Raw genomic sequence first — 27,706 nt, 5'->3', positions numbered from 1 at the left:
AGACTCCCTGATGCCCCTTAACCTTTCTACTTCCTCTCATAGCTCTGCCACCAGGCTGAGCAGATCGTCCACCTGGTCACACCTCACACAGCTGTTCTCACTACAGCCATCCATTACCAGTGAAAGGCTCTGGTGCTCCTTGCAGCCTGAGACCCGGATGGCTGCATGTTTTCGTGGGAGCTCTGTCTGGGTTGCCACATCCATTCTGGCGAGCGCAGAGGACATAGCTTTCTGCTGGGTGGATACCATAGCTAAGCTCCTTCTGAGAGGATGATGACCACCAATTGAACTCACCTCTTCAGCTGGTAGGGTGACTATGCCCTTCCTGCGCACCCTTCCGTGCGAACTGCCACGCCACTCCACGCCCTGGCTGACGGGCCACGGTCTGTTTGCCCACTCTGTTCGCAGCGGTCCTGGTTGTTAGCACTCCCTAGGCTGCTTTTTGTAGGTGTGGGGGTGGCCACGGTTGCTCTGGCAATGCCCAGGCCTTGTCAGCATCTCTCGTGACACCTGCCGGCTCCTGACAGGTCTCTCCACTGCCCTGGCATTTCCCTGCCTCCGGAAAACGCCTTGTGCGCCAAGATCTGCTGCTCCGCTGTGGATCGGGCCAGCTCCAGAGCAGCTCCCCTCAGCAACTGATGAGGTAACCCTCTCTATTATGAGAATAATAATTCAAGTCTCAAAATCAGAGAAGATGTTTCAGCTGTCTGGAATTCCAGCCAATCATTTTTATTTTAATTTTTGTTGCAAGAATCTAGAAAGTGAAGCTGGAATGCAAACCTTTCTTCGTATTTCTATGGAAGGCAAGAAGAAGGTACGTCAGTGGGAAATGGAAAGTAATATACTCTTACCTCAGAAAATGGAAACCCTCAAAGAAGGTTTTTAAGGCACACACATACTGTGTCAAACATGTAAGAGGAACTAGAACCCATGAAAACTTAAGAAAAAAAGAGTCTCTGCAGGTGCCAAAAACTAGAGTCTCTTAACTAAGAACGCAGAGGACTTCCATGCAGGGTAACTACGAGAATTCAGATTAAAGACAAACATAAATTCAAGATAAAATTGAAGGTAATAATTCTATGCAATTGAGATCAAATTAATTTAGGTAAAAATTGAAGTAATAATTATCCTATGATAGTGAACATTAAACATTTATAATTTATATATGCATTGTTTTTGAACGGTCTAATTATTTTACAAGCTGAAAATTACTTTTTTTTTTGTTTTCTGTGATTTAACTTCATGGTTATGATATACCTGGAAGTATATCACATTGCAAATTAAAGTGGATGAAGATCAAAACTCTCAGGCAGGACTAACCTAACAGCTTTAAAAATCTTTGATCAGTTTTCTGTGTCTTAGGTAATTGGTGTATGGAGTTTCTATTACCAGCAGCTACAGATTTTTTGAGGGAAGAATGAATTTGTGTAATTTTAGAAGTCTATCTTCAGACGATAAGATGAAATATGCTCCAGAATCTCCCCTAATGTGAAGGAACCCAAGAAGTACTTGGATGAAAAAGACACAGGGTAGAAGAGAGTGTAAACAAGTGAAGGGTTGGCAGGATGCAAGTATAGGGAAAATGAGAAAGTGCCACGTGTAATGTTTCTGCTGAGCCCTTATTCCTCACATCCAGGAAAATTAAGAACTTTAGTTCTATATATATACTTTAATAAGAAAACTGAATTCAAAGAATCTGGAGTAGCTTAGATTCTATTAGATAGATATGCTACTGAGGAGTTCCGTGATAGTATTAAAACCATGATTTGTTCTACTGTTTCTGTAAAGTATATTCCTATAAAGAAAAAGCTAATACCCTCCAAAGTTGTAGACATTCCTGTAGTTAAGAAACATGATATTTTCCATTTATATCCTTTTGTCAGCTGATTTATACTTCTGGGTCTCTTTTGTAATCAGGAGAACAAACCAACGCTTTTTAGCTGTATTGAAAAAAATTAAATCTTTTTTTTTCCACCAAAGATCCAGATATACACTTCAATTAACAGCATTTACAGAAACACAGAAGTTCACTGAGAATTGCACCATCTTTAGAATTACTATTAATTACTATCAGGTAACAAGTCAGCTATCATCTCCTCTAAATCCATAAAGAATATGTATTTCTGTGACTTATTCCCAGTTTGTTTCAAAAAAAACATTGAAAAGACATTTATAAATCTACACTCCATAACAAAAGAAGGTGTACTCATTTTTCACCGCTTGAACCTCATGGCACACATTCATTTCCCTTTCCTTATTACAGTCTTCTTTACATGGGCCACAGAAATCGAAAGACTTGTTCAGACAGTATAGAATGCTTACATTTTCACCTTAAATACTAATTTTACTTCTGTTCTGCTGCCACTCATAGTCTGTTATAAGTTATTGTTCTTAAGATGTAGCTTTCTTTCAAGAGCAGAACCTGCCATGAGATGGCCAGTCTTAGCTGCGATGTGTATTTTCCTACATGAGTCAGAGGTTCAGACAGAGGGAAGTAAAAATCTGCAGATTTTAGTAAGAAATGTTATACAAACCCAACAGCAATCACTAGTCAGCTTGAAGGAGTTCAACAAACAAGACAAGTATACACAGTAAGTATAAATATTTGGGAGGCCAGTAAAAAGAAGTTAAGACATAAATATGTTTTCTCTTTGGAATATTTTTTAGTCTTTAGCTTCACAGGTAGTTGTTCTACCCATATCAGAGAACCAAATTTATACACCTGTGTAGACATTTTCCAGTCTGAAAAGTGAGTATCTTTGCAAAGATATGTGGTAAAATAAGTGAAAATGGCACAGTTCCTAATATACAAATGACAAATTTTCATATATAATTTCTGTATATTATGAAAATGTGCCTTTCAGTTTTTAACTATTGGAGCTGAAATATTCTTGGGAATATCAACAGTTTCTTAGGCATAAGTTCTAGCAAAATGGAACATTATGTTTGAAAACATGATTTTAAAGCATCCATCAGAAAATCTTAAGATCAAAATCTTAATCCTTGCACTCACCAAAATCCAAGAGATAAGGGCCTGCTAGGAAGCCCATTTTCTTGCTTCTTCTTCCACTGTACATCTACTATTTATATAATTTCTAATAAAAGGATAACAAAACATTTTTACCACCAGATGAAAACTTGTGAATATCATTCCATCCACCACTGATATGAAATTATATTTCCATACAGACTCATAAACAAATATTTTACAGTAACATACGTTACTGGAGAAATTTAGAATGGAAGTAAAGAACAATAAATTGAATAAAGGCTAGGGAAAAAAGGCTAAACACAATTTACATGCTCTGGAACTGTATAAAGAAGGTAAAGCTAAGGTTGGCATACAGAAAAAAAACCCTTCTAGAATAACTATGGTGGGAGCATTCCATGCAAACCCTTCTGACACAGCTTCAAAGTTTTTTCTCCTAGAATACTTAAAATTCTGTGGTTCACTAAGCAAAGGAAATTATAACATCAAAACCACTTTCATTTTAAAAAATACTCTAACTCAGAAGAGCAATTTCCATTGAAATCTGTGGGAGGACTTATGCGAGTGTAGTAAGCAGGAACTGAAGGCCTCCGACCACCACCACTTCCTCAGAATTTCCTTGGAGCCTTTCATTGTATTGACAAAGAAAGAGATATAAGTTATTATATGTTAAGTACATTATGTGTTAATTTTCCCTCTAAAAACTCAATGAATGCTTTTAATATGATAATATTAAACTAGTTAAATAATCGTACTAGCTTGGATTTATGAAACACATCCTTGTGCAACAAAATTCTTGAAGTCCTACTCTTCTTCCTGATATTATTTCTCTTTACTTTTAAAATAAAAGACTTTAGCCTCAAATGTACACCTGCTACTCCTGCAGAGCTAGAAGACTGAAAAGCCACAGAATCGCTTCGGTTAGCAGTTTAAAAATATTTTTTTCTCGTTGTCAGTATTCCTTTTGTGATTTTCTGCAATGTGTGATTGGCTCTAAGTTTCATGGCGGACTACTAGCTTTTAAATTTCATGTTTGGTAGGAGAAAAAATCATTAGTTTCTACTTCTGGTACTGAAAGATTTTGTGTACTTGTACACATGAAAGTAACTTTTCTCTGATTAAATGTAATTTAGGAAAGTTAATATTTTCTCTGATATTCAAAAGCAGAAACTGTTTCAGTTATAAGGACATAATCTGAGAAAGACTACAGAATTTATTTTGAGGCAGCAGCATCTTAAATATATTTGGTATGATTTTGAATATTTTAAATTGGCAGTCCCTCCACCTAATTTGGCGGGGTTTATTTTGCACTGATCAAATGCAAAGTAACATCAAAATGTCCCTAGAATTATCCAGTATTTGAAAGTATATAACTGAATTCAGCATAAGAGAACTATATTTTTGTTAAATCAGTACATTTTTTTGGATAAAAACAATGGTAGATGCAGATTAACTGGGATACAGAGAATGAAATTAAGGAGCGTAATACAACTATCAATTATGCCCACTGTAGTGTTCTCCCTTGGTACACAAAGAAAGCATCCACACCCTCTCTTCCTTTCACAGCATCATTTCAGCTGCACCTAAACTCTCAGTACATAATCCTGAGGCAGTCTGCATGCTTCATCCCATGTTGCCTAAGATACTTAAATCTCTGAGCACTGTCTACCCAAAGTACTCAACCACACTTGTGAGACATATGAAGTATGTACAGTTTACCTGCCTTATCATACCAGTTGCCAGAACCAAACACAGAAAATGTGACAATTTCAAGGTTTCTCAAAACAATTGGAAAATTTACAAGCAGCAAAGAAGAAATTCCACAGCCCACAAGGATTTATATCATAGTGTGAAAGCTCAAGGTAACACTCATTTCTGATTCTCAACACTACTCTAAGCAGCCCATTAATTCCAAGTACAGGCTAGCTCTAACCTGACAATTGCAGAAACCTAAAAAGAAAAGGCAGAGACATCTCCTAAAAAATTATCAAGCCTAATATGCTTTTCAATGCACTTTCATTTTAAATGATGATTGTGAATGCAAGTGTGGAACTCCTGCTACAAACTAAAGCTTAGGTTGTAACTCTGCCCTGTGTAGCTGGATGGAAACAAAAAAGAGAGGATATAATGTTCATCTTTGTGTAATTTCTGTATAAAATGCAAGTATCGGAGAAGCAAGTATCTTATATTTGTTTGTGATTATTGGAAAGCATAGATAATGAAAGAGTTGGAATTTGATTTTCAGTTACAAATTTTGCACATTTGATGTTTGCAAAGATAAGCAAATTCTGTGTAAAATAGTTGAGTTGTAAACTAGGCAAACAGCATCCAGCACTGCAAATTCTGTTTCAAAGCTACTCCAACCACCATCCCTCCCCAGCTTCGTAAATTTGCTACTTTCAGATCAAAACCTTTTCCAACAAGTAGTGATAGAAACAAATTTGGCTCTGGCTGTAGGAGTACTGTACACTTATCCAGGTTTTCACCACTTCCCCCTCAGAATAGCAGAGAAACTTCCATGTTGGATTTTTTTTTTTTTTTTTACAGACATGCATACTCAGGACTTATGGGTAGATAGTAAGCTTTAACTTTGGCTGGAAGCCAACTACCTTGCAGTGATGAGGCAAACAAAATCATTAAATGCCAAATATATTCAAAGTACTGCCAGTGACCTTCCTTGAATTCTTACTGAAGGACAAATAATTCCTCTTGAAATTGAAATAACTAACAAGTATAAAACACTTCAACATAAAGAACAGCCAGATCACTACTTATCCATGTTTCTTAGCAAATTCTGCAGCCATGTAGCTTAGGCAGCTGCAGCAACAGCCCAGCTATAATATACAAAGATTTGAGATAACATTTTGAAAAGCAGTAAACATAAATGTTCAATTTGGGGCTACAGTGTTTTACATCTGAAGAAAATGTTATACAGATAATAATAAAAGGCATAATTAAATAATGCCATGAAGCTTATACCACTTTTAACCCTGGCTTATAAATATTTTCATAGTGCAGGTGAATTCACATATATTACTTACAGATTAATATAAAAATAACAAAAATTAATCAAAATAATTTATATTAAATCAGCAAGATTCCTTTGTATAGGCAAACCCTAGGAAGCTGCAGTGAACAGAGAATGTTCCTAATGCTTTTGTCTTTGTGGAGTAAATCTATCACATAGATTCCACAAATATATTTCTCTAGCTCTTCCTGGATTCAGGAAGAAATCACCTCACTTTCCAGGTTTTCCATTTGGATAGAAATTACAAGCTAAAATATATAAAAATATTCAACTGGCAGAGAAGCCTATTTTTCTTGCTGACTAGTGAAGAGCATACTGTCTCAGAAGTTCATGCCATATACTGAGGAATGAAATATGCAGGCAAGAAGTAACACTCTTATGTAGTATTAACAAGCATATGTCCAAGTCTGCAAGTATAATCTCCGGGGACCGCAGAAGAATCCTCTGAAGTGTGAAATCACAGTAAATACTCTGAAATATGGCAAATTTGCAGAACTTCAGATACTTCTGCAAATCAAAAAATCTTTGGAACCCAGATCACAATTACAATAAAAAGCGAGTCTCAACCCAACTATAGAGAAGCTATTTCTCTGTACTAAATTGTTCAAAACTTCTTCAACATTTGCATTTTGGAGCTGTAACACATATTACTGGAGTCATATGCTTACTATGTTCTTTCTTGTCCGGAAGCAGCATTTTCAGTTGTAAGTTATGTTTTGCTCAATGAGTCATAAATTAAAGAACTTTCCAGAGAAACACAAAGAACGATGGTTCAAATTTGATAATGCATCATGCATTAGAATACCAAAAGGCTTCTACTGCATTTTAATGACTCATTTCACTGCTGAATAAGAAATGCCAGCTGATGTACACTAAAGTTAATAAGGACCTGAAGGAGCTAAAACTGATACTTAGCTTCAAGTATCATTGGTACTCACTGTAAAGAATTGTGCCATTTAGAGCAGTTGTTTTCACTGTCAAGTACAGAGTCGTCAGATTGCTTGTTTCCTGCCCAGATGCAGTCCTGGTCTCAGATACAGATGTCAGAGAAGGTAGTTCCAAATAAGAATTTCCAGTGAAGGATGGAAAAAAAAGTACTGTGTCTGAAATGAATAACCAAAAGTTAATTTTATTAATTTATTACAAAATAAAGTAATAAAATAAAATATAATCAGCAAAGCACATTTAAAAATATCCATTCTTCTGAATACCTGTGAATAGTGTAATCAACTATATTATTCGCAAAGCATGCATATAAATTTATTTAATTTCAAACATTCAAGTTAAATATGCAGAAAATGAAAATGTTCTACATCTGCATATTACCAGAAGTGAAAAGACCATTATAGGAGGGACTACTGCTAGAAGATGCAACAAAGTTCAAAAGATTGTCACAAATTTTCATCTTTACAGATGTGTCTGTGCAGAACTTTTGTCCTATGACATCCCTGTGAAGTACTTTTGCTTTATAGCTGTAGATAAGAAACATAGGTTTTCTTCATTTTGAGGATACTCAAATGTTCTGGGTTTGAAATTATGAGGATGCCATTGCGCAGTATATACATTGTTCCACTACACTACTCCTGTCTTGAAAATAAATAATCACAAGAGAAAATTTTCAACTATGAAGGCTTAACATTTGCAACATTTATTGCATTAATTACCTTTGTCATTATGTTTTTGGGTTTTTTTCCCCCTGTAGCTGTGATAATAATACCATTCAAGCAAGAAAAAATAGAGTAAAAATAATTGAGGTTAGGCAGAATGTCTTCCTGATACCTTAAGCATCCTAGTTAAGCAATGCTCCTTGAAGACTGTCCAAATTCATCACCAGGGATATGAATAAGGAAAGAGCAACAAGAAAAGCAGTCTGAGTTCAGGTAATATTTTTGTAAAGAAATTTTTAATTTAATGAACTAAAACTATACAATGGATTTGTGACTGATGATTACACATAGGCATGACTAGTATGTGGATATTATTTTTAAAAATTTTTATTCACTTTATTAATTTTTTGTTTGTTTGTGAAATCTGCCCATGGTTTATTCTCTGCCATTTTGATTGGTCTTAAGAAGAAAGAACAAAATGAAACCCCTAGTTAAACAAGCATGTGTTGAAGGGCATTCATTAAAAAAAATGCACAACCTGATAGCAAAAGAAAGGCAGGATGGAAAGCAGGAAGTAGTTATGTTTCTAAATGGTAGGTCTGGAAAAATCAGGATTGTTGGAGAAAGTGAAAAAACTATGGGATGAAAAAATTCCCTTGGAGGGTGAGGTAAGGGTCAAAAGCCTTGCAAATAATAAAAAGTCAGAAGCAGACCTACACAATGAGAATGCCATTTGTCTAATTATATCCATACTTTGAAGGGAAACAGTACTAGCAGATCTAGTTAGTCCAGTGGAGGGCCACAAACATGATTAAGGGACTGGAGCCTCTTTCATATGAGGAAAGGCTGAGGGAGCCAGGACTCCTCAGACAGGAGAACAGGCTCGGGTGGATCTTATCAATACCTATAAATACCTGACTGGAGAGGATGGAGAAGAGGAAGCCAAACTTTTCTCAGCAGTACCCCCTGACAGGCAATGGGCATAAATCAAAAACCAGGAAATTTCACCTGAACACATGAAAATGCCTTTTCACTGTGAGGGTGGTCAAACACTGGCACAGGTTGCCCAGAGAGGTTTGTCAAGTCTCAGTCCTTGCAGATTTTCAAAACCTGACTGGACATGGTTGTGAGAAACCTGCTCTAGGTGACCCTGCTCTGCCTGAGCAGGTGGTTGGACTAGATGATATCAGGAGGTCCCTTCCAACCTCAACGATTTGGTGATTCTGTGATCTTTCACAGAGAGGCTCTGTGCAGACAACATTAATTCTTATTCTTCAAATGTAGTGCCTTCAGAAACCCCAGTATAGTATAGTACTCACAATGTAGTGGTATACCTTGCAGCTAAAGCTATTAAAAAGTCTTTTATTAGGCAGTCTTGAAAAACTACTTAACTTTGAGATTAACTGTCCACAATTTAGTTTCTACATTAAAAATAATATTTTGTGCAGTCTCTTTCAGCTAGCTGAAGGGGAGGGGGAGGAGAGAGAGAAGGGGAAGGGAGCACAGGATGTCCGAGCAGTCTTGAAAGGAAGGACAACCTCATCAGTCCTTTAGCTGGGACAGTTTCCTTCAAAGGAGAGATCTTCCATAAAGACCTGCAACTTTCCAGGGAGTCCAGCACCCTGCATCCAGAAGTCTCTGCATTAATGGATAGGCAAAACTACTGAGAAAAATGCTATATTTCAGCTGTAGTGACTACACCTGCAGTGCTGCGCCCAAAGCAGCCTAGGCCTGCATCACCAATGCAGTGAAGTCCTCTCAGGAATCAGCAGAAGAGATATAGCAAAGACAGAGACTTCACCAGAGACTTAAACTAATACCTGGCCGACAAAGCCATCCAGAACTGCAAAGATGCAGAGTCCACCCTCTTCCCCGTGGTGTGCAGGCTATTAGCCTGCTGATCCTCAACAGTCATTCTCTGCCCTAAAGCTGTACAACAGGTGCAATCTGTCACAACATCAGCAAAGAGGTCACTGAGAGCACAGGGGTTAGTTCTTTCCTTGGATGAAAGGCCCAAGTGGGAGAAAACTAAAGAGTGGATATCTCCTTGAGCTTTCATCTTCACACAAACTGAGACTGATTATCTGCAATGTAGATCAGAAGGAATACAACCTCTACAGGTAGCACAATGAAGCAAAGAAACCACCAAAGGCTTCTTAAGCACAAGACACCAAGAAAAAGCTCCTACCCAGCATAAGGAATCAACGGTGAAGAATTCCAGTTCAACAGTTGAGGAGTACTGAAACAGGACATGGTCAACTGTGCTTTCTATGTCCCATACTGCAGAGGAGGGAGATGTTTGAGTAGCCACAGAGACTGCAGAGAATAGCTTCCCAGCATCAGGGAGCATGCTCTGACAGCACATCCTCTCTACAGGAAAATGTACCCATGAAAACTCTCTAGAGCACTCTCCTCCATTTGGCTTAAAAGTTAACTTGCAAGCATCACAAGCTAGATGAAGTGCTTGAATAACAGAGGAAAATCTTTACTGTTAATCATAGTAGTTTGTCGTTTGATCTTTGTAACTTTGTTCTGTAACTACAAAAATTGTTTTTAAGTACACATATTCCCCTGTTCCTTAAATCTTGACAATAAATAAAGCTAATTCTGAGTAAACTAATACACAAATAAGAACTCAATTCCAAAAGAAGGTCTGGAGAGGAAACTAATTCAGTGGCAAGCATTAGTCAAGCAAGTAGCCCAGCATATGACAAGACAGTGAAGAGCATGTAGGAACCCCAGCATCCCAAGGGCACCTGCAGCAATATCCACTAAGTCTAGGTGTTCTTGTCTTATCTTACATATAGTGGAAACACATTTTAAATACCCTTAATATTTGTCAAGCAACAAGCAATTCTTTTTCAGTATTGCTGGATTTGGCAAAAGTAACAAAATCTAAACCCCACTTTTGAATCATTTTTCACATCTCATTATCCTTGACAGAATTCATACATACAGCAAACTGTAGACCAGTATTTGAAACTAATTCGGTAATAGGAGCGAACAGTTTGATAACAGGGAATAGTTTGATGCAATGCAAACAGTTGTTTGCAGCAAACTGCAGCCTCACACACAGCATTACTCTTCCTAAAGCTTATCAAGATCAACCTAATGACACTCATAGTATTTTTGGAAGAACTTAGTAATAACCTTTGAGAGATTTCATACAGATATGAGTGTTAGGAGATCTCTGATAGTGGAATATGCTTATCAAAATTGTAAGAAATCCATAAACAAAAGAAATACCATCATTCTAAGTGAAGATCTTGTCAAGTTGCTACGTTATACAGATAGGTATAGATCCATTCCACAAGGCTATGTTAAAAAGTAATACAAAATTCCCTGACACAGGATTCTGAAAAAGGTGACGTTCTACGGACCATAAGAAATCATTAAGTGTCTCAAACATATTAATGCTTTCAATTTATACATATAATTGGTAACAGCAGACAGTGAAAAGACAAATTATGTTTAGCATGCATACATAGTACACAAAGATGGTTACTGTAAACTCTTTCTAAAAAGTAACAAAATAGTAGCCTTGAAACCAATACATGGAATTCCAAGTGAAAAAACTTGGAATAAAAAGTAACTTTCAGGAAAAAAAAAAGTAGAAAATGCATGTATCTACAAGTAGAACCTATACTAAGATAGAACCATGGTTCTGAAAAATCAGTTGTTGCTCCTTGATGTAGTTGATTGAGTTTGTGTATTAAGAGCCTAAAATCTTTACATTTGTGATGAAATACACAGATAGAATAGTATGGGCAAAGCTGCTTGTCTGGAATCTCTTTTTCCACTTCCCTCATTCTACTGAACTCTAAATTAGCAAGAATCAAAGTTCCATGCAGCACTGAGCATGGCTGCACACTGGTAGGTTCCATGAATCAGAGCCAAAGAGGACGTACGCTGAACTACAATAAACTACTAACAGAAATACTATCGATGCCAGCTACCACGTGCATATAAGACTCTACCACAGTATGAGAGTATTTCATGCTGTTTTCAAGTAACATTTACATATCTTCATATTTTAAGATGATTGCTGGCAATAAGTAATTTTGTACTTCATTTTCTGTCAGGACAGGCTGACAGAAGAAACGGTTATTTTATTCTCTCCTGGGGCCACTAACACTGTCAGCTCTGTCCATGACATCAAGGGACTGCTCCACTAGGGCAGTGGTCTCCAAAGTGGAGTGCATGCACCCCAGGGGGTACACAAGACAATTCACTGTGATGCAGGAAGAAAAATATTAGAACTGCAGTAGTACATATATGTAATTTATAAACAAATACATATACATACATTTGTGGGGTGTCCTCAAAAATTTTTTACTGATGGGGTGCACAATCAAAATAGTTTGGAGACCACTGCACTAGGGAAAAACTGAAGGGCAATAGGGACTTACCAACCATGTCCCCCACAAGAAGGAGAGGGAATGTAATGGAGTCACCAGCACAGTAGTTCTGTAGTATGGAGAATTTCTACAAAGGAATTGCATTATGATTCTTTGACCTACATTTAAGGTCTTTGAGCAGAATGTAACTTTTTGAGATACTAGCTGTTACTACAACTAAACAGTGACAAATGTGACACTATACCAATAGAGGGTAGTGAGAGAACTAAAATGGTAAAACTTCTCAAAGCCATACAGTTCTTTCAGACTCAGAGTATGTCCCTGTTTCAATAAGCAAAACGGCTTAATGAATTTTAGTCCCCAAACTGTATTTTTTAGGATATATAGGTGTTTAAAACCTAAATTGATCAAACTCAGGTCCCTATCTGCATAGAAGCTTCATCTTTAGATACTTAAATACATCAATGATCAGGAAGCAACATAATACAATGATAAACAAAATTAATATATAAAAAAGACTTTGTAAGTGCAAGGCACAATCAACTGTAAGTAATGTAACATTTTTACAGGTCTCATTTATACTGGAAGAAATAAAAAAAAATTCTAACATTTTAAGGGTAAAAAAGGAGACTACAAGTAATTCAAGATACAATATCTGAAAAAATTCATATCAGAGACTACAGAGTTGGGTCTTGGATTCCCTGAACAGCACATATAGATTTAGACTAGATATAAGAAAGAAATTTTTTATGAGGGTGGTGAAACTCTGGAACAGGTTGCCCAGAGAGGTGGTAGATGCCCCATGCCTGGAAACATTCAAGGTTAGGTTGGACAGGGCTCTGAGGAATCTGAACTAGTTAAAGATGTCCCTGCACATTGCAGGGGAGTTAGACTAGATGACCTTTAAAGATCCCTTCCAACACAAACTTTTCTGATTCTATGATTCTATATTGCTAAGAATTACACTTCAATGGTTTAACTGAAGGCTTGAATTTTCTACTGAAATAAGTAAGTTATCTGGGATATTATTGACTACAATTTTCATAATAACACACAGTATAACAAGAAAATGTTGAGAAAACTTTAACAAGTTTCTATTATGATCCTATTTGACTTTGTCTTATTTAGAAAATAAACAGCAGTAAGGGGAAGAATACAGTTTTCCACTGCTAGTAAATTGGGATCTGTCTGTTTCCACTCCTATCTCTAATTTCCATTTGCATTGTTTGCTTTTTGTGACAAGTTTGGTTTAGTACTGAATTCTATTAAATTCTGTTGAATTCTATTAAAAATATACTTTTTAATTTCGAAGATAGTAAGACCCATCAACTGCACCAGCCGTCACTAAATAAATTTAAACCAGAAATAAGTAACCCTTTTAATAGTAAGGATGAGTATCAGAAAAAAACCCACCACAAAACCCTAGAAAGGAAAGTAATGCATTCATCTTCTAGGTAGGAGAGATCTGACCAAATATCTGACCAAGCTGTCTACAATCTACAGGGTAGATAACTGCATTCAAAGTCCTTTGTCCTCTTTAATAATCAAGAGAAACGGGTAATCCTAGGATGTGATTCTCCTCACCTTATAATAAACGTCCAAAAAGGTCAGATGAATCACGACCTAAACCCTCCTATTTCTCTCCACTTGCCATAAAAGGACTTGAAGGTCACTAGCTTATCTGTAGACATTTACACTGGCAATATCTGAAGTTAGATGAACAATTCTCACTCTTGATGTCTGTGCATCAGAACCAAATGGCCTGCTGGAGGATTTTCTTTGGCAAAAACAAGTTAATACAGTAGTTCTGAGTTGAAATGTTAGAGATCTGAACTGAACAGGATATCAGAATAGTTAGTGAGAGGCTTAAAGTCTGAATTTGCTATTTGTATTTTTCAATTACAGTGGTAAAGATCCTATGAGAGATCTGAAACTTATGGACGGATTCTGTGCTTGTTCTTTTCCATCACTTAAAGAACATAGTAGAAGCACAGATGACAAAAACTTTGCCGACCAGTTCAGCAAACCTTTTCCGTATTACCAAGAATGGAAGTGTTCCCAGAAGGCAAAAAGTCAGTTTAGCAGCAATATCAAGGAATTGATGAATACGTGACTTGCTCTATCCATCTCATGCTCACAAAATATCCCAGGGAACCAAATTTAAAAACCTGAGAGTAATGCATTCTTTTATCTCATGTTCACGGTGGGAAGAAAATCAAAGTGAAATAAATATGATTCAGAAAATTCCTAGGGATTATGTCTGGTACATACAAAATCTGACTTAAGTATTTCATAAAGCATCACACATACCTACAATAGTACAGAAATAAAATAACCATTTCCTCAATGACTGTAACTTTAGAAATCTATGAAATAATTGATTAGGTGAGTTCAGCTGTTTCCAGACAATAAAATATGAAACAAAATAAATCTCACCCTTGCTGCTTTTATTCATTTGTTTCAATGCACAAAAGCCTTCTGCTTGCTGTAACTGAACTCCTGGATTATGAGGCAAAAAATCCTTACGGAATAAAATGCACAAGTTTTTCTTTATCAGGCCAGCCTGGTGCCTTGTTGATAATGCTCTGTGCTGTCAGTTGGGAGATCTGAATTCAGATCACTGACTTAATCTCTTACTTTGCAGATTGCTAGGGGCTTCGAATGGCAGAAAGACAGTATATTTAATCATGAAGACTCAGAGGAAGCACTGAGAGGCAATGGGTCAAATAAGCAATCCTTAAGAGCAGGACAACATTTCATTTTCATTGAAGGAAACTGCCATGCAAGTGGAGCAGTATTAGATGAAAAGAGTTTAAAAATTTCTGGGAAAATAAAGCAGATGATAATGCCATTAAAAACCTCTTCTGAATTTTCCAAGCAGTCTGGTAACATGTCTCTGCAAAGGTACAATGAAACAGAACAGAAGTAGGGATAATCAAAGGGATGGTATGGCTTCCAGAGTGAGAAACAGATCAGGCCTATTCAACATGGATAAAATATGCAGAGGAAAATGTGAATAAGAAATGATGACTCCATGTCTCGTAACAAAAAAACTAAGGGCACTCAATGATATTGTCAGGTCACAGGCTTGAAAAACAAAAGGAAATGATTAATAACTTTTCACAGAATGCATATTTGTTTTGGGTAATTTATTACCACAAGACATTAAGTGGGTCAAAAGTACTAAAAAAAAAAAAATCATGAAAAATTAAGAAAAATACAGGAAAACCAGTCCACCAGACCAGCAAATATAATGGAACCACAGCTCAGGAAATCCTAATCTCACTGATTGGTGGAAACGGAAGTAAGGTACTTTGGGAAAAATCACATTCACCCTGTTTTTCATACTCCTTTCAAAGTATTTGTGACTGGTTTTGCTCAGAGATTGAGCTAGATGACCTACTAGCCTGATCCAGCTGGTAATTTTTATGTGACTTGTTCTGCTTTCTGTGTCACTGCTAAGACTTCATGACAGAAGATAAGAAATATACACACCATTTAACATAAAGGAAATTAATGATTCCATAGTTATCTGAAACATATGTCAGTTGTCATTACCTACTGCCTAGAGATCAAGTTACCTTCCTCTTTTGGCAGCTGCCCTGTAATAAGTAGATCATCCCAATGTAATTATGTTATTACTTTTATTTCAGGAAAAATATTTGATATGTTGATAGTTTTAGCATTCCTTAAATACTGAGAATTTCAAGAGGTAGCTGGATGTCTGACAAAACAAAATCGTAGTAAAGCAGTTTGATGTTCATATGCTTTGGGAAACAGGGAAGCAGCAGCAGAAGAAATTATTTTCATATTCCTATTTTGTAGCCCTCATTATTCCTCTTCTGACCTCACATTTTAGGAAGGAAGAATCACTTTTTTTTTTGCCTAGACCCTCAGTTGCTGTACATCAGCAAAGTTATAACTGCATCAGTTTACAGCAGATGAGAATTCAGTACTTCCAGCCAACTCCTGTGTATCTGTAAAAGGAAGAAAATGACCTGTCTCACAGAATAAGATGAAGCTTATTCAGTTAATGGCCATGAAGTATGCTAAACTGCCCAGCTGAGAGATGCTGTGTAATTATTAAATTCTGTTATTTTTTATGGATATTACATAGACATGTAAAGTAAGACCAGATGTGTAAGTGGAACAGACTGACATGAGAAAGGAAAAAGGAAAATTATTCATTCATGTTCAGTCCAAGATTTTGTGAAAACAGGTATGACAATAGTACCTCAACAGAAGGTATAAAAAACAGTCAAGAAGTTGGGTGTTTAAAAAATTCCAAACAATCTAGTTGTTGTTGGTGCAAATCCACAAACAAAATTAGCATTCTACTACCTGGTTTTAGTAGTTTTGAAAACAACCCAGTCATTTATCTTTTTCTGTTTGATTAGTTTCATCTCCAAAATTTATTACTTTGCTCCTAAGTGCGTTGGATTTTGAAGTGAAAAGAATGTTCCTAATTGATACTAGTACCTAATCAGATGTATTTTACCACCTGCATTCAAAATGATGCAAAAGTGCTTAACTCTTTTCCTGAATTTGTCATAGAGGAAATTGGAAAGCTATTATCTAATATTTTCTTCAAGCTCAACACATTTGACAGGAAATATGATCTTCCTGCAAAAACTCCAGTTTTATCTATTTAAAAAAAAAGTCCTATCTAGGAGGGAAATGAAGGTCCTTTATGTCTTCATTTATATTTTTCTATCTCTCCAAATTACAGGAAAAAATCTAAGGTAGACTTTGAATATCTTTCTCTCTCTCCAAATTACAGGAAAAAATCTAAGGTAGACTTTGAATATCAAACCATAATTTACGCTGGAGTTGTCATAATGCACTACTATATTTGATGTTGAAAAGCTGGTTGCTTTTAAGGTCACTGTGACACATATTATGGCAAATTTTAATGAAGCCAGGACTTGTAAAAATCTTTTGAAGTTCACTCATTAATATATTTGTTCTGTAAAGTATCACAGAAAGTCTACTTGAACATCAGCTTTCACATTTTTGATTCAAGTCTAATGAACTGGTAAAAGGAGTGAATGAAATAAAGTATTGGTTTTCAGGGCGAAAAAGGCAGCTGTCGGAATACAGTTGGAAACTCAGACTTTTCATAACATGTTGATGTACTAGAGATCATATATTACTCATAATGAGAACTGGTTACACAAATGAATGCAACCCAATAGTTTCATTTTCTGTTGTTTTACAGTGAGTCTCAGCTAAATGTGTACATATTTTATTTGTGTATTTCTAATTCTTATGTTTATAAAAATTCTAAGGCCATCTTTTTGCTTTATGAGATATCAATGTATTTTCAGTCAATTTAATTTTATTTCTGCCAGCTAAGTTTAATTTTATTCTCTGCAATGGTGCTTGAAGACATAAACTAACATTCCTGTCCCAAAGGATCAGAGAAATACTTGACGAGTAATTGGCTATAAAAGTTTAATTTGGAGAAATTTTCAGACTCTTTCAGTGTATGTCATATTTAGTCTGTTGAAGAGGAATCTTCCATCTGGATAACACTGCAGAGTAATTTGTCATATGGTTGGCACCAGATAATAGATGATCAATATTATATGTGAAATGCAAGCTGTAGTTTTAAGAACACTAAATTTAATGTGCTCATATAAATAACACAGTTTATATATTGCTACATTGTGTATGCACCAAATTTTTATTACTTTCCTAGGAGATTTTGATGAGATTTTTATTAGACTTTCCTATTATTATTTAGACATATAGATGCATAATTTACAGAATTATGTAAATCTAATCTGAATTCTAATCTGAGCTTGTTTTCATAGGTTTAGGGTGCAAAGGCAGTTCCTGAAATTTCTCATTTTCTGGCTATCAGTACCTTCCCTGTAAAAGCAAGTTCCTCCAAGAACGAAGAAGTCTCTTCATGTTCCTGCTAAAGTTTTGGTAATACATTACTGAAGTTCATTTATGAATGATCTCCTAATCTTTTAACAAATATTGCATAAAATGGAGAAATTAATTTGGTAGGGTGTCAACTGGTTAATCAACCAATGATCAATTGACATCCTTCTACCAATGCTTTTAATGTAGAAAATATTGATTTGGCCTTTTTGGATGACTGTTTTGAAATTAATTTCAGTCTGCTTCCTAGGACTTTGCAAGATCTCTAAACCATATTTATAGGACTATATTATAGAGGTTTTTATGCCTCTTTTTATTTTGATACACAATAATTTGTGCTCAATACATTTAGTGTTTCTCCAGACAGCTGGTTAAATTTTCTTGTTAGAAAATACGTTTTGTTTTGGGTTTTTTTGGTGGCTTTTTTGGGGAGTGGTGGTGGGGTGGTGGTGTTACTGTGTATATATATGTTTTAGTTAAAATAAAAAAAATATGAAACAGTCATGCAGCTGCACATAAATGGACAGAATATTGTCCCGTGTAACAAGTGGTTAATAAGCTACTGGAACAGAAAAAAGAGAAAAAACCCAAACAAACCAAGACTTAAGAGCAACATCATAATAAGAAAAAGAAAAGAAAATGATACAAGTAATGATGCAGCAAAAGTAAATATGTGTTATTCAGTGGAAGATTGGATTTCAAAGGCGATTTCATAATTTAGGCTCATTTACAAAACTAATTAGGAGGTTGGACAATAAAATCCACTAAGCTGCAATAGAATTATAAAAATAAATGCTGCATTTTGGCAAAAGGATACTAAAACCACAAACAGCAAGTTCATCAAGAAGTCCTTCTTCTAATTTCTTGAACCAAAGAGTGTAAGCTTTTCTACTTCATAAGCCTGGAATGAATGTATTTACTTGATTCTACTTCTTAATTACAGTAGCCAGTGGATTGGTTGCAACGTTTTAATTTGTTTAAACTAGCATCTTACAGTTGTCCCTGAAGCTTGGTATTGGGTTGGGGGATGTTTCAAGGCGTTTGGATTCAAAGCATAGAGTTATGATCTTATTCTGAAAAAATACTGTTTTGCTGCGTATGGTAAGAGCCTGAGATTAGCCAGTGACAATGTCTGCAGGTGAGAATGCGCAAGGTTTGAAACAACGTGAACATAAACATTGTTAATTTCTGCTCTCGCAAAATGTGAAGTTTTAAGAGGAACAATGAAAGCCACAAAATAGGAATATGAAAGCGATTTCTTCTCCATCTCCCAATTATATTAACACCTTGCCATGGCTTCCTTTGGGAATTATGTAGCTGACTCTACAGTTTGGTGAAAAAAACCCCTATATAATAAATAATAGACCAAGAAGAATATTTAAGGGCTAAAATTATTAACAAATTAAGGTAGATCAATCTTCAGTTAGCATCAGAGCAGGAATTAGAAAAACAGACATTTCAATGTATTTACCCTTTTCTTTGAGGATTCACAAAACAGAGTAATTTTCTACCTCCCCACAGTTTTGCTAATGTAATTTATTTATTTTTAGCCTGAATTTTCTGATAGAAGAATGCAAAAATATAAAATGGAGAAGTATCTGTATAGACATCTTACTTATTCCTTTCCCTCATTTCCTAACATTTACCACTGTTACATTAGTTAGGAAGTACCAAATTAGAAATACCACTTACATATAATGATCAGTTTAACATTTGCACTAGACTGTATCTAACGTTAAATAGTCTTAGAAAAGTATTTTCCAATTGATTTTTTGGATAATATTTACTGTGTTAATATTTAATAATAATAATAACAACAACAATAATAATGAATCTGAATTGCAGTAACTGTGGTTGTTATTTTGGCAATTACAGGACAGCAACATATGGGGGAAGCAGGTACATTTGCAAATATACATGTTCACTTAATCCCAACAGCAATAATTTCAAAGTAGTTTAATTGGGCTCAGTGTTGTAGGCACACAACCAGTTCAGTCACATGAAATTGCAAGAGAATATTACAATCTAGTAAGCAGATTTATCTGGATTAAACTAATGAGGTGGCCAACTGAAAACTCAGAAATCCATAATCTCTTGCATAATTCATTAATTTTTTAGCAGCCTTATTCAGCCAAGATGTAAAAGCAATACTGTCTGACATTACCTTAGACTGAATTGAGAAATTTTATTGGCTTTATCTTGGCTATCTTGGCTTGAACTATAGTACCATCACTCTCCCCTTCCAAAACATAACCAGTAGAAGTGCCAGATGAGATGGATGTTCAGTATTAGAGCTTTCAGCTCATCTGCTTGCTTTTTCCCACTAATTTGATGCTACAGTGATGTAGCAAATCCCTACTGTGGGCGTAGGTGAAACAAAGAGAGTAACTGTTCAATTTACCTGTACATTGCCTGCTGTGTGCAAACTGTAGTGTGGATTTTTGGACTGCAGCGTTGGACAGTGCTTTGAGCAACCTGATCTAGTTAAAGATGTCCCTGCTCATTGCAGGGGTGTTGGACTAGATGACCTTCAAAGGTCCTTTCCAACCCAAACCATTCTGTGATTCCATGATTCTATGATTTTGTTAAAGCAGAAGTGACTGAGCAGTAGACAAGAAACTTACTTACTGCCTTGCCATAGCTGCTGCATTTTGGGTCAGTGTAAATGCCTTCTGAGAAGGAAGAAAGAGGGGAAAGACTGCTTCTCCAAGGAACAGCTGAGCAAGCTCCGTGTGGAGACAGAAGAAGCCTGCAGCATGGCAGTAAACACAGACATTCCCAACCCCATCTCTCCTCATTCTCCATTCTGCCCACCCAAAAAGGCCTGCCTAAATTGAGTCCCAAAGGTAATAAAAAGGTCTATGAGAGTTTCAACAAACCTAGGAAGCCACCCTTCTTGAACAGATCTGTTTTCAACCCTTTTTATTTTAACTTCTTTGCAGTGCAGGTCTGACTTTCATCTACACAAAGAGTTTGTTCTAATTTAGTGTTTTATGTTCTATGCAGGATGACTTCAGACAAAGATTCATTCCATGTTTTGGGGTGTTCTTTCTGAAAGAAAAGTAAAACAGTATTTCAGCTCTAGGTTGTGGCTTACTTGGGAACCTGCCAAGTGGTTACTCCAGACTAAAAGCTCTTATTTCAGAATCATTTCTGTACAGTGTTCCAGTGACTGCAAAATACCACATGCCTATTGATTTCAATGAAATCACACATCACCTACCATAATTTCCCTTTTGTTTAACTGTACAGAAATAGATTTTAGCACTACTGTAAGCCCCTTTGTATTGGTGTAAGTAGGTCTACTCAAACAGGCTGTAATGATTTACAGCATTAGTTTGTAAATATACATAGTTAAATGAATAGCAACATGGTCAATGAAAGAACAGAGATAATTTTACCCTACGGAAAAGTAAGTGTAGACAAAAATTTCCTTTTCTCCCTAGCTTTACTGCAGAATTCAAACACATTAGTTTCAAGATAAGCAAAACTTCTGCTTGATAATAATTCAAGTCCAGGTGGTCAAGCTACACCACCAGAATACAGTTTGGAAAATACACTAAGTAAGTGAAACGACACAAATGCTGGAAAGCAAATGACAAATTATATTCCAGCGTTTGCCAACTTTTAAGAAACACTTTCTTGTATACATGGATATTTCTACAAAGGATCCCAGGAGGAAAATAATCTTCTCTTCCAGGCAACAAAAATAGAGCAACATTTGTCATGGACTAAAGTAATCCTTGTACCTCAACACAACACAAAAGAGAATTTCTAAAGCAGGGCATGTAAGCAGCCACAGATCTCAAGTATATGTAGCTTGATTATGAAAAAAACGCAGAAACTACTAAAAAATTGTTTGATGCTCTCTAATGCAAGGAACACAAACTAGAAGATGTATGAAGGTTATGTGGCAATAAAAACATAAAACATGTCAATGTTAGAGAGTTTCTCAGTGAACCAGGACAACAAGCCCCTAAAATATTAATGTTTCAGTATGCTTTTTTTTTGCTCAGTTCAGAAGATAACTGCACTTGGGCTACTGGAAGCTGGTCTGTTCTAAAGACAAAAGCAGGACACTACTGTGGAAGCAAAAGGGACTCACAATTTGTAAGCCACCGAACTCCAGTCTGTTCTCACACTAAAAGCACCTGTTCTGTCTACCCACACACTGAGGCAGATCTCCTTGGAGACTACACTGTACAAAGCAAAGCAAAAGAACTGAAGCTGTTTTAGGGCATCAACAAATAGCAAAATACAAAGTATATATTTAACAGAAAAGTTTCATTCCAAATTAGGTTGATGATACCCACCCACTTTTACATCTCCAAGGAAACAGCTCTTCTTTTCATCTCAGGATTTGGTGCTGCTACAGTCAAGCAAGTAGAACTTATCTGAAGATGGTGCCACTTTTTCCAGTGCTATAGGACTCACTGCACTGCACAGTTTCTAAGTACTGTGCCCAGAGGATGTAGAGAAAAGACAAAAAGCTCTATCTTAGAAACCACATCCAGGTCTCCTGCATTGTGCTATTGAACTGTTTAAAAACCCTTTTGTTCTTTATTTTCATTATTATTGTGTTTCGAGGGACAAAAGTCTAGGCAAGTATAATGAAAAAAACCCACTAAATTAAAAAAAGAATTTCTTATCACATGCAGGATACATCTCATTAATGATATCAATCTATCTTAAGAAGAAGGAAATTTAATTTTAGTAGTTCTTAATAATTCAGTTTTAGTAATTGTTGAGCTAGGGAATTCATCTCATGGTATCTTATTTTCAATTGATTATCTACTTTTAAATACTGTGTTGCATTCTCTCATAGATTTTCAAATTGTCTATTTCTTTCATTGATGTCAATGACTTTCTCATGTAGTGGGATGACTTTCACCATATTCTGAGGGGGAAAAAGTGATAATTCTAGCAGTTTTCCATTATAAGACCTGTTTAACAGCTGAATAGCAATTACAAAAAATCAGCAGTGGGAGGCTGATACTGAGCTCTTTGTGGCACAGACAGCGAATCTAAACTGCTCCATTTAAGACTTTAATGTAATGTAAAATCAGGACAGTCTTCCCTTGAAGTCAGCGATGAAAAGGATGGGAGGAAGCAATTCTTCTTTTATACAATTTAGGAAATTATACATATTTTGGAATTAAGGCCAAAGTAAGCGGAGAGGGTATGTGAGAAATGGATACATTTGTAATATAGTTCCCCCTTTCCACTGCCTTGCCAAAATGCTCCTCCTCATGTTAGTACAAATGTCTGTGGACAGTCCGAGAAAAAATCACATCATAATATGCACACTTTCCTGTATGTAAAGATCACAGCTAAACCCATAGAGCAGAAGCATGTTTTAGGTAGGAGATACTTAAATACTGATTTACACCACCTGAAGGAGCTCTCAGCTAGGACAACTGAACTACCAAAAAAAAAGGAGAAATAACAATAATTACAAATAAAACATGACTTTGTAAAAATAAAGTATGCCCTGAGACAGACTTCTTAGGCTTTCATCCTTCAACACCTGTCCTAAAAATTGACCTACACTGGACTGTCGATCTCATTTTCCCCAGGAACCCAACACAGAACTGGAAGTATTGGGAGTCTGTGCTGTCAACTAGGTCAGAGCTCCCACATCCTTATTTAGGATCTAGAAATCTTCAGATCTCCTGGTCTCCAGCTCTGGGAAAGGAAATCCTACGCTTCAGGACACCCCTTAGACCATCCAGGGGTTTCCACATTATGGAGTATTGGGTCAGGACACTGATGAATTTTTGCAAGACTGAAGAACCAGCTGGCTCAAGTTTGGAAAAGCTGGGATGAGTTTCTAATGGCAGTAATCTCAAAATACTAGGTCCCAGTAACCATCACATTTTCTTTTTAATGTTCCAAATTAAAATTAAAAGAAAAAATCAAACTCCTGATTTTTTTCACAGCTGCAGAACTCACTTCCCAAGCAAAGTTTAAAAACTATTGATGAAACACACTGTGGAAACACTAACTTTTTTGCTTGTAGTAGTTTATGTTATTCTGCATTATTTATTACTTTGTGACACTGCACATTTTTTTATATGCTGCTTCCAACAACTAGGAGAAGATATCTGAAATATTCTGCATTTTTTTCATACTTGTCTTAAAAGGGAAATTTTCAGGCCAAAAGTTTAGACAGGAAATACAGGCATAAACCCATCTGGTAAATTCCAGTGTTAAAGAAAGAATGGGACCATATGAATTTGTATACAATATATTCATTTGCTTTCCATATTTAGACAGAAATATTTTAGCAACTCCTAGATATTTCACTAGGAAATCTTTCCAAATAGCAGCTTCTCAAGGATATCCAGGGAGGTTTTGTCAACTTAATGCATTTGTGTCCTTTGGGACATCTTCAAAGACAATCTTAAAATTTAGTAGCATATAACATAAGAAAATATACATAAAGAAAATAACATAAGAAAAATGACATTATAATCACTGCAAGAAGTTTTGATTCCAGAAGCATTTTGTAGATATGATCCAGAGAAAGAAAAGTGATGAAGATACAGGGGAGAAAACCCAGACCAGAAGAGAAATATTTTTCACTCGTGGGTATAAAAGGCAGATGGAATCCATCTCTCAAGTCTGAACAGGGGGAAAAAAAAAAAAGAAGAAAATTGTTTCACTTGAGTGAACTGCTTAGATCACAGCCAAGTGGCTATGTTGGAAGTACAAATCATGTTGTACAAACTTACTCTTCACTTCATATGACCCTATGGAACTGCAGTTCAGAAGAACATATCTGTATCAGGATACCGTATCAAGAATCCACATCAATTCAAGGACTCAAAGAATTAATTTCTGGTTACAGGTGAGTGGAGCAATTGTCTGCTTGAAGCTGTTGAAAACTACAGAGCCTGGACTCAGTAAGAGTGTTCTTTTCTCTCCCTTTCTGATTTGCATCAATGCTTTCTACAAAAAAAATACTGTGGCACACAAGAATACAAAGTCTCAGGACAAGTAACTTTATATTGTGCTTCACATTTGCATGTCTACCAATTCATACATCTTCCTTGGCAAGCCACAAATAATAATTTTATACTATTTATTACATCTCAATTAGACGTTTAATGTTTGTGTATCAGTTGCTCTTTTCTCCCAGCAAACTCTGAAAAGTCATTTCAACATGAAGCTGCTGATGTTGCTGTGACAGTTAGGCTGTTTTTCCCCTTTTTAATAAAATCATAGACAACTCGGTAAACAAATCCCATTATTATGTTAGATATTTATTTCTTTAAAGCTGAAATAAATCCACCTATATATTCCATTGGAATATTACTTCACTGTTACACATGAAGCTGGGAAATCAGTAAGATATAATACAGTGAGCTAAGATACAAGCAATTTCTCAGGCTGGAGAGGCGAACACACCTGAGAGACAAATACTAAGTTTTCATTCTATTTTGTGAAACTATTAAGGCTTCAATTTGATTCAGTATCAGAATAAGAAAAAATGAATTAAGTAACACTTTCCTTTTAAAAGTAAGCGTTTCTGATTATCTTCTCTTCCCTCCATCCATCATGATTTCAGAACATATATTCTCATCAACTCCAAGATTTAGAGATTAATACTTCACCTCATGTCTGATATCGATTTTAGATTTAGCTTTAACAGTCTTTCAGTGAGAAGCTGCTAAAATTAAAACCGTACTAAGGCAGACAGGAATGCATGAGGCAAGATGATGATCAGGATTACGTGATTTCAGAGATCCCAAACTATTGGAGCTAGAAAATCTGCTGCACTCACCAATGGAAAGCTAAAAGCGCTTCCAGCTTTTCAGCTGGTGTATTTCTATTTTTGAGCTTAGAGTTGCTCACAAAGAACTTACTATATCCAACAGAGCAGGGCAGCATTTGCTTTACTCAGAAAACTGATGTCTATGCTGCAACAGCAGTTAATTTGTAGAACAAGTTCAAAACTTGTCTAACTTTGTAATATATTATTACTGGCATGTAGCAAAATAAACCTACAGTCTGATGTACTGATAGCAAAATAACCCAACTTTTAGGGATTGCTACTTTCTCCTTTGTTCCATTTTTTACTGATCTATGGCTGATACATACTAAATAACAGATTATCTACCATTTTGCACTAACTGAATTTGATTACCTAACATATTGGAGGGTACTATCAAAATATGAAAAGCTTAAATTTGCTTTTACATAGCTAAAAGTAACCAATAATCTAGAATAGCATTAATTGTTCAATGTGCCAGTCTTCTGCCACGTTAATTAGAATTTCAAGAACTACTTCATGAATTTCAGTACTTTTGTTGTTATTACTGTTTATAATGTTATTCTTTCAGTTTTAAACCTCTGATGTTCCACAGTAAATTTCAATGGCATGACTGTACTGGTTTTGGCTGAGATAGAGGTAATTTTTTTCACAGTAGCTGTATGGTGCTATGTTTTGGACTTGTGATGAAAACAGTGTTCCTCACCTTTACGCTTCCAATTCCCTTCCCCATCCCACTGGGAGGGAGTGAGCGAGTGGCTGTGTGGGGCTGAGCCGCCTACTGGGGTTAAACCACAACACTATTCTAGAAAAATACTTCCAGGCCATCTAGAAAGCATTGTAATGCACTTTGCTGTCATTTTTAGAAACTGACTATTAGTAGCTCCAAAAAGCAGGCAAAGCTCCTTGCTCAGCCTTGGATACTGGAAATAATAGCTGGGAAGTATACATCTGCGTAGAGTCCTAAAACTAAACATAGAACTTTCAAAATAAACATAATAAGATCCTCATTGATTGGCAACTGCAAGAATTTCTAAAAAAGATCTGAAATGCCTGAAGTAACAGAATTCAGAACAATAATTGCTAGAATTATTAGAAAAAAGGAGGTATCACTCCTTCTTTGACAGGCCTGTTTGTATACCAACTGTTCTTTCCGTCCAGCAAAGTCTGAAAGGTCATTTCAAAATGACAGGCTTGGCCAAATGCAATACAGGGGATAGAAAAGGAGAAACAGAAGGAGATAAATAATATCTCTAAGAGTCATTGCGAAACCAAAACAAATCACACCATTTTAACAGCATCACTGGCGCAACCCAAGAAGAATAGGTAGAGGTTGCACCATGAATTTACTATATTCAGGTTTTGGTTCACAAACACAGCTCAAGTAACACTTAATTCTTTGCCTCCAGAGACTATGGGTCTGAACTGTGTAGAGTGGAGCCTCTCCCACAATCTGCTCTTATGTAACAAAACACAGTTACTAACAATTCCTCTTTAGTATGACGTGGTACTTTAGGATGGGAAATTTTATTTAAAGTCATTGGCAGGACTGAGTTAAGTTTCATTTTGAGAATTACTTGCACTACTGTAGTATTCATTTTCTATAAAATTATCCCAGTCTGATGAGCAACTGCAACTGTAAAACAACCTTACAGCAATGTCACAGCTCTGCCACTAACACCACATGATATGGTTCTCTAGTATATGACAAAGAAAACAGGAAAGCAGTGAATAAAACAATACTGAAATCACATTTACTGTTATTTTTAAATACATGTTCCCCATCTGCCTTACTAATATCTGCTTGGCTATAAATAGTCATCTATGAAATTACTTCTTTTTCAAGTCATAGACGAAAAATGAATATGGGAGGAAAAAACAAGGCTGAAATGAACTATCATTCAGCATATCAGATGCAGTTTAGAGCAGCAGCAGTGGTGATTATTCTTTTGAAAGAAACACAATCTCAAAACACACAGAAAGGGAGATAAAATAAAAATATGTTCACAAGAACGTGTCCCAGGATAAGGAACACCTGCCCTTTTAGGTTGTGGTACC

The 27,706-nt window shown here is 36.0% G+C and overlaps 1 protein-coding gene across 1 annotated transcript in view; it reads right to left on the bottom strand.

The window, feature by feature from the left end:
• Nucleotides 1-27,706, bottom strand: part of EYS (eyes shut homolog) — a 950,400-nt gene that overhangs the window by 180,349 nt on the left and 742,345 nt on the right. Inside the window, exon 37 of the mRNA XM_050893740.1 lies at nucleotides 6,956-7,120. Coding sequence (XP_050749697.1) covers nucleotides 6,956-7,120 — 165 coding nt within the window. The remainder of the gene's footprint in view (nucleotides 1-6,955; nucleotides 7,121-27,706) is intronic.

The sequence above is a fragment of the Gymnogyps californianus genome, chromosome 3, assembly GCF_018139145.2.
Source record: "Gymnogyps californianus isolate 813 chromosome 3, ASM1813914v2, whole genome shotgun sequence".
Taxonomy (NCBI): Eukaryota; Metazoa; Chordata; class Aves; order Accipitriformes; family Cathartidae; genus Gymnogyps; species Gymnogyps californianus.
This window is presented reverse-complemented; position numbering and strand designations above follow the sequence as displayed.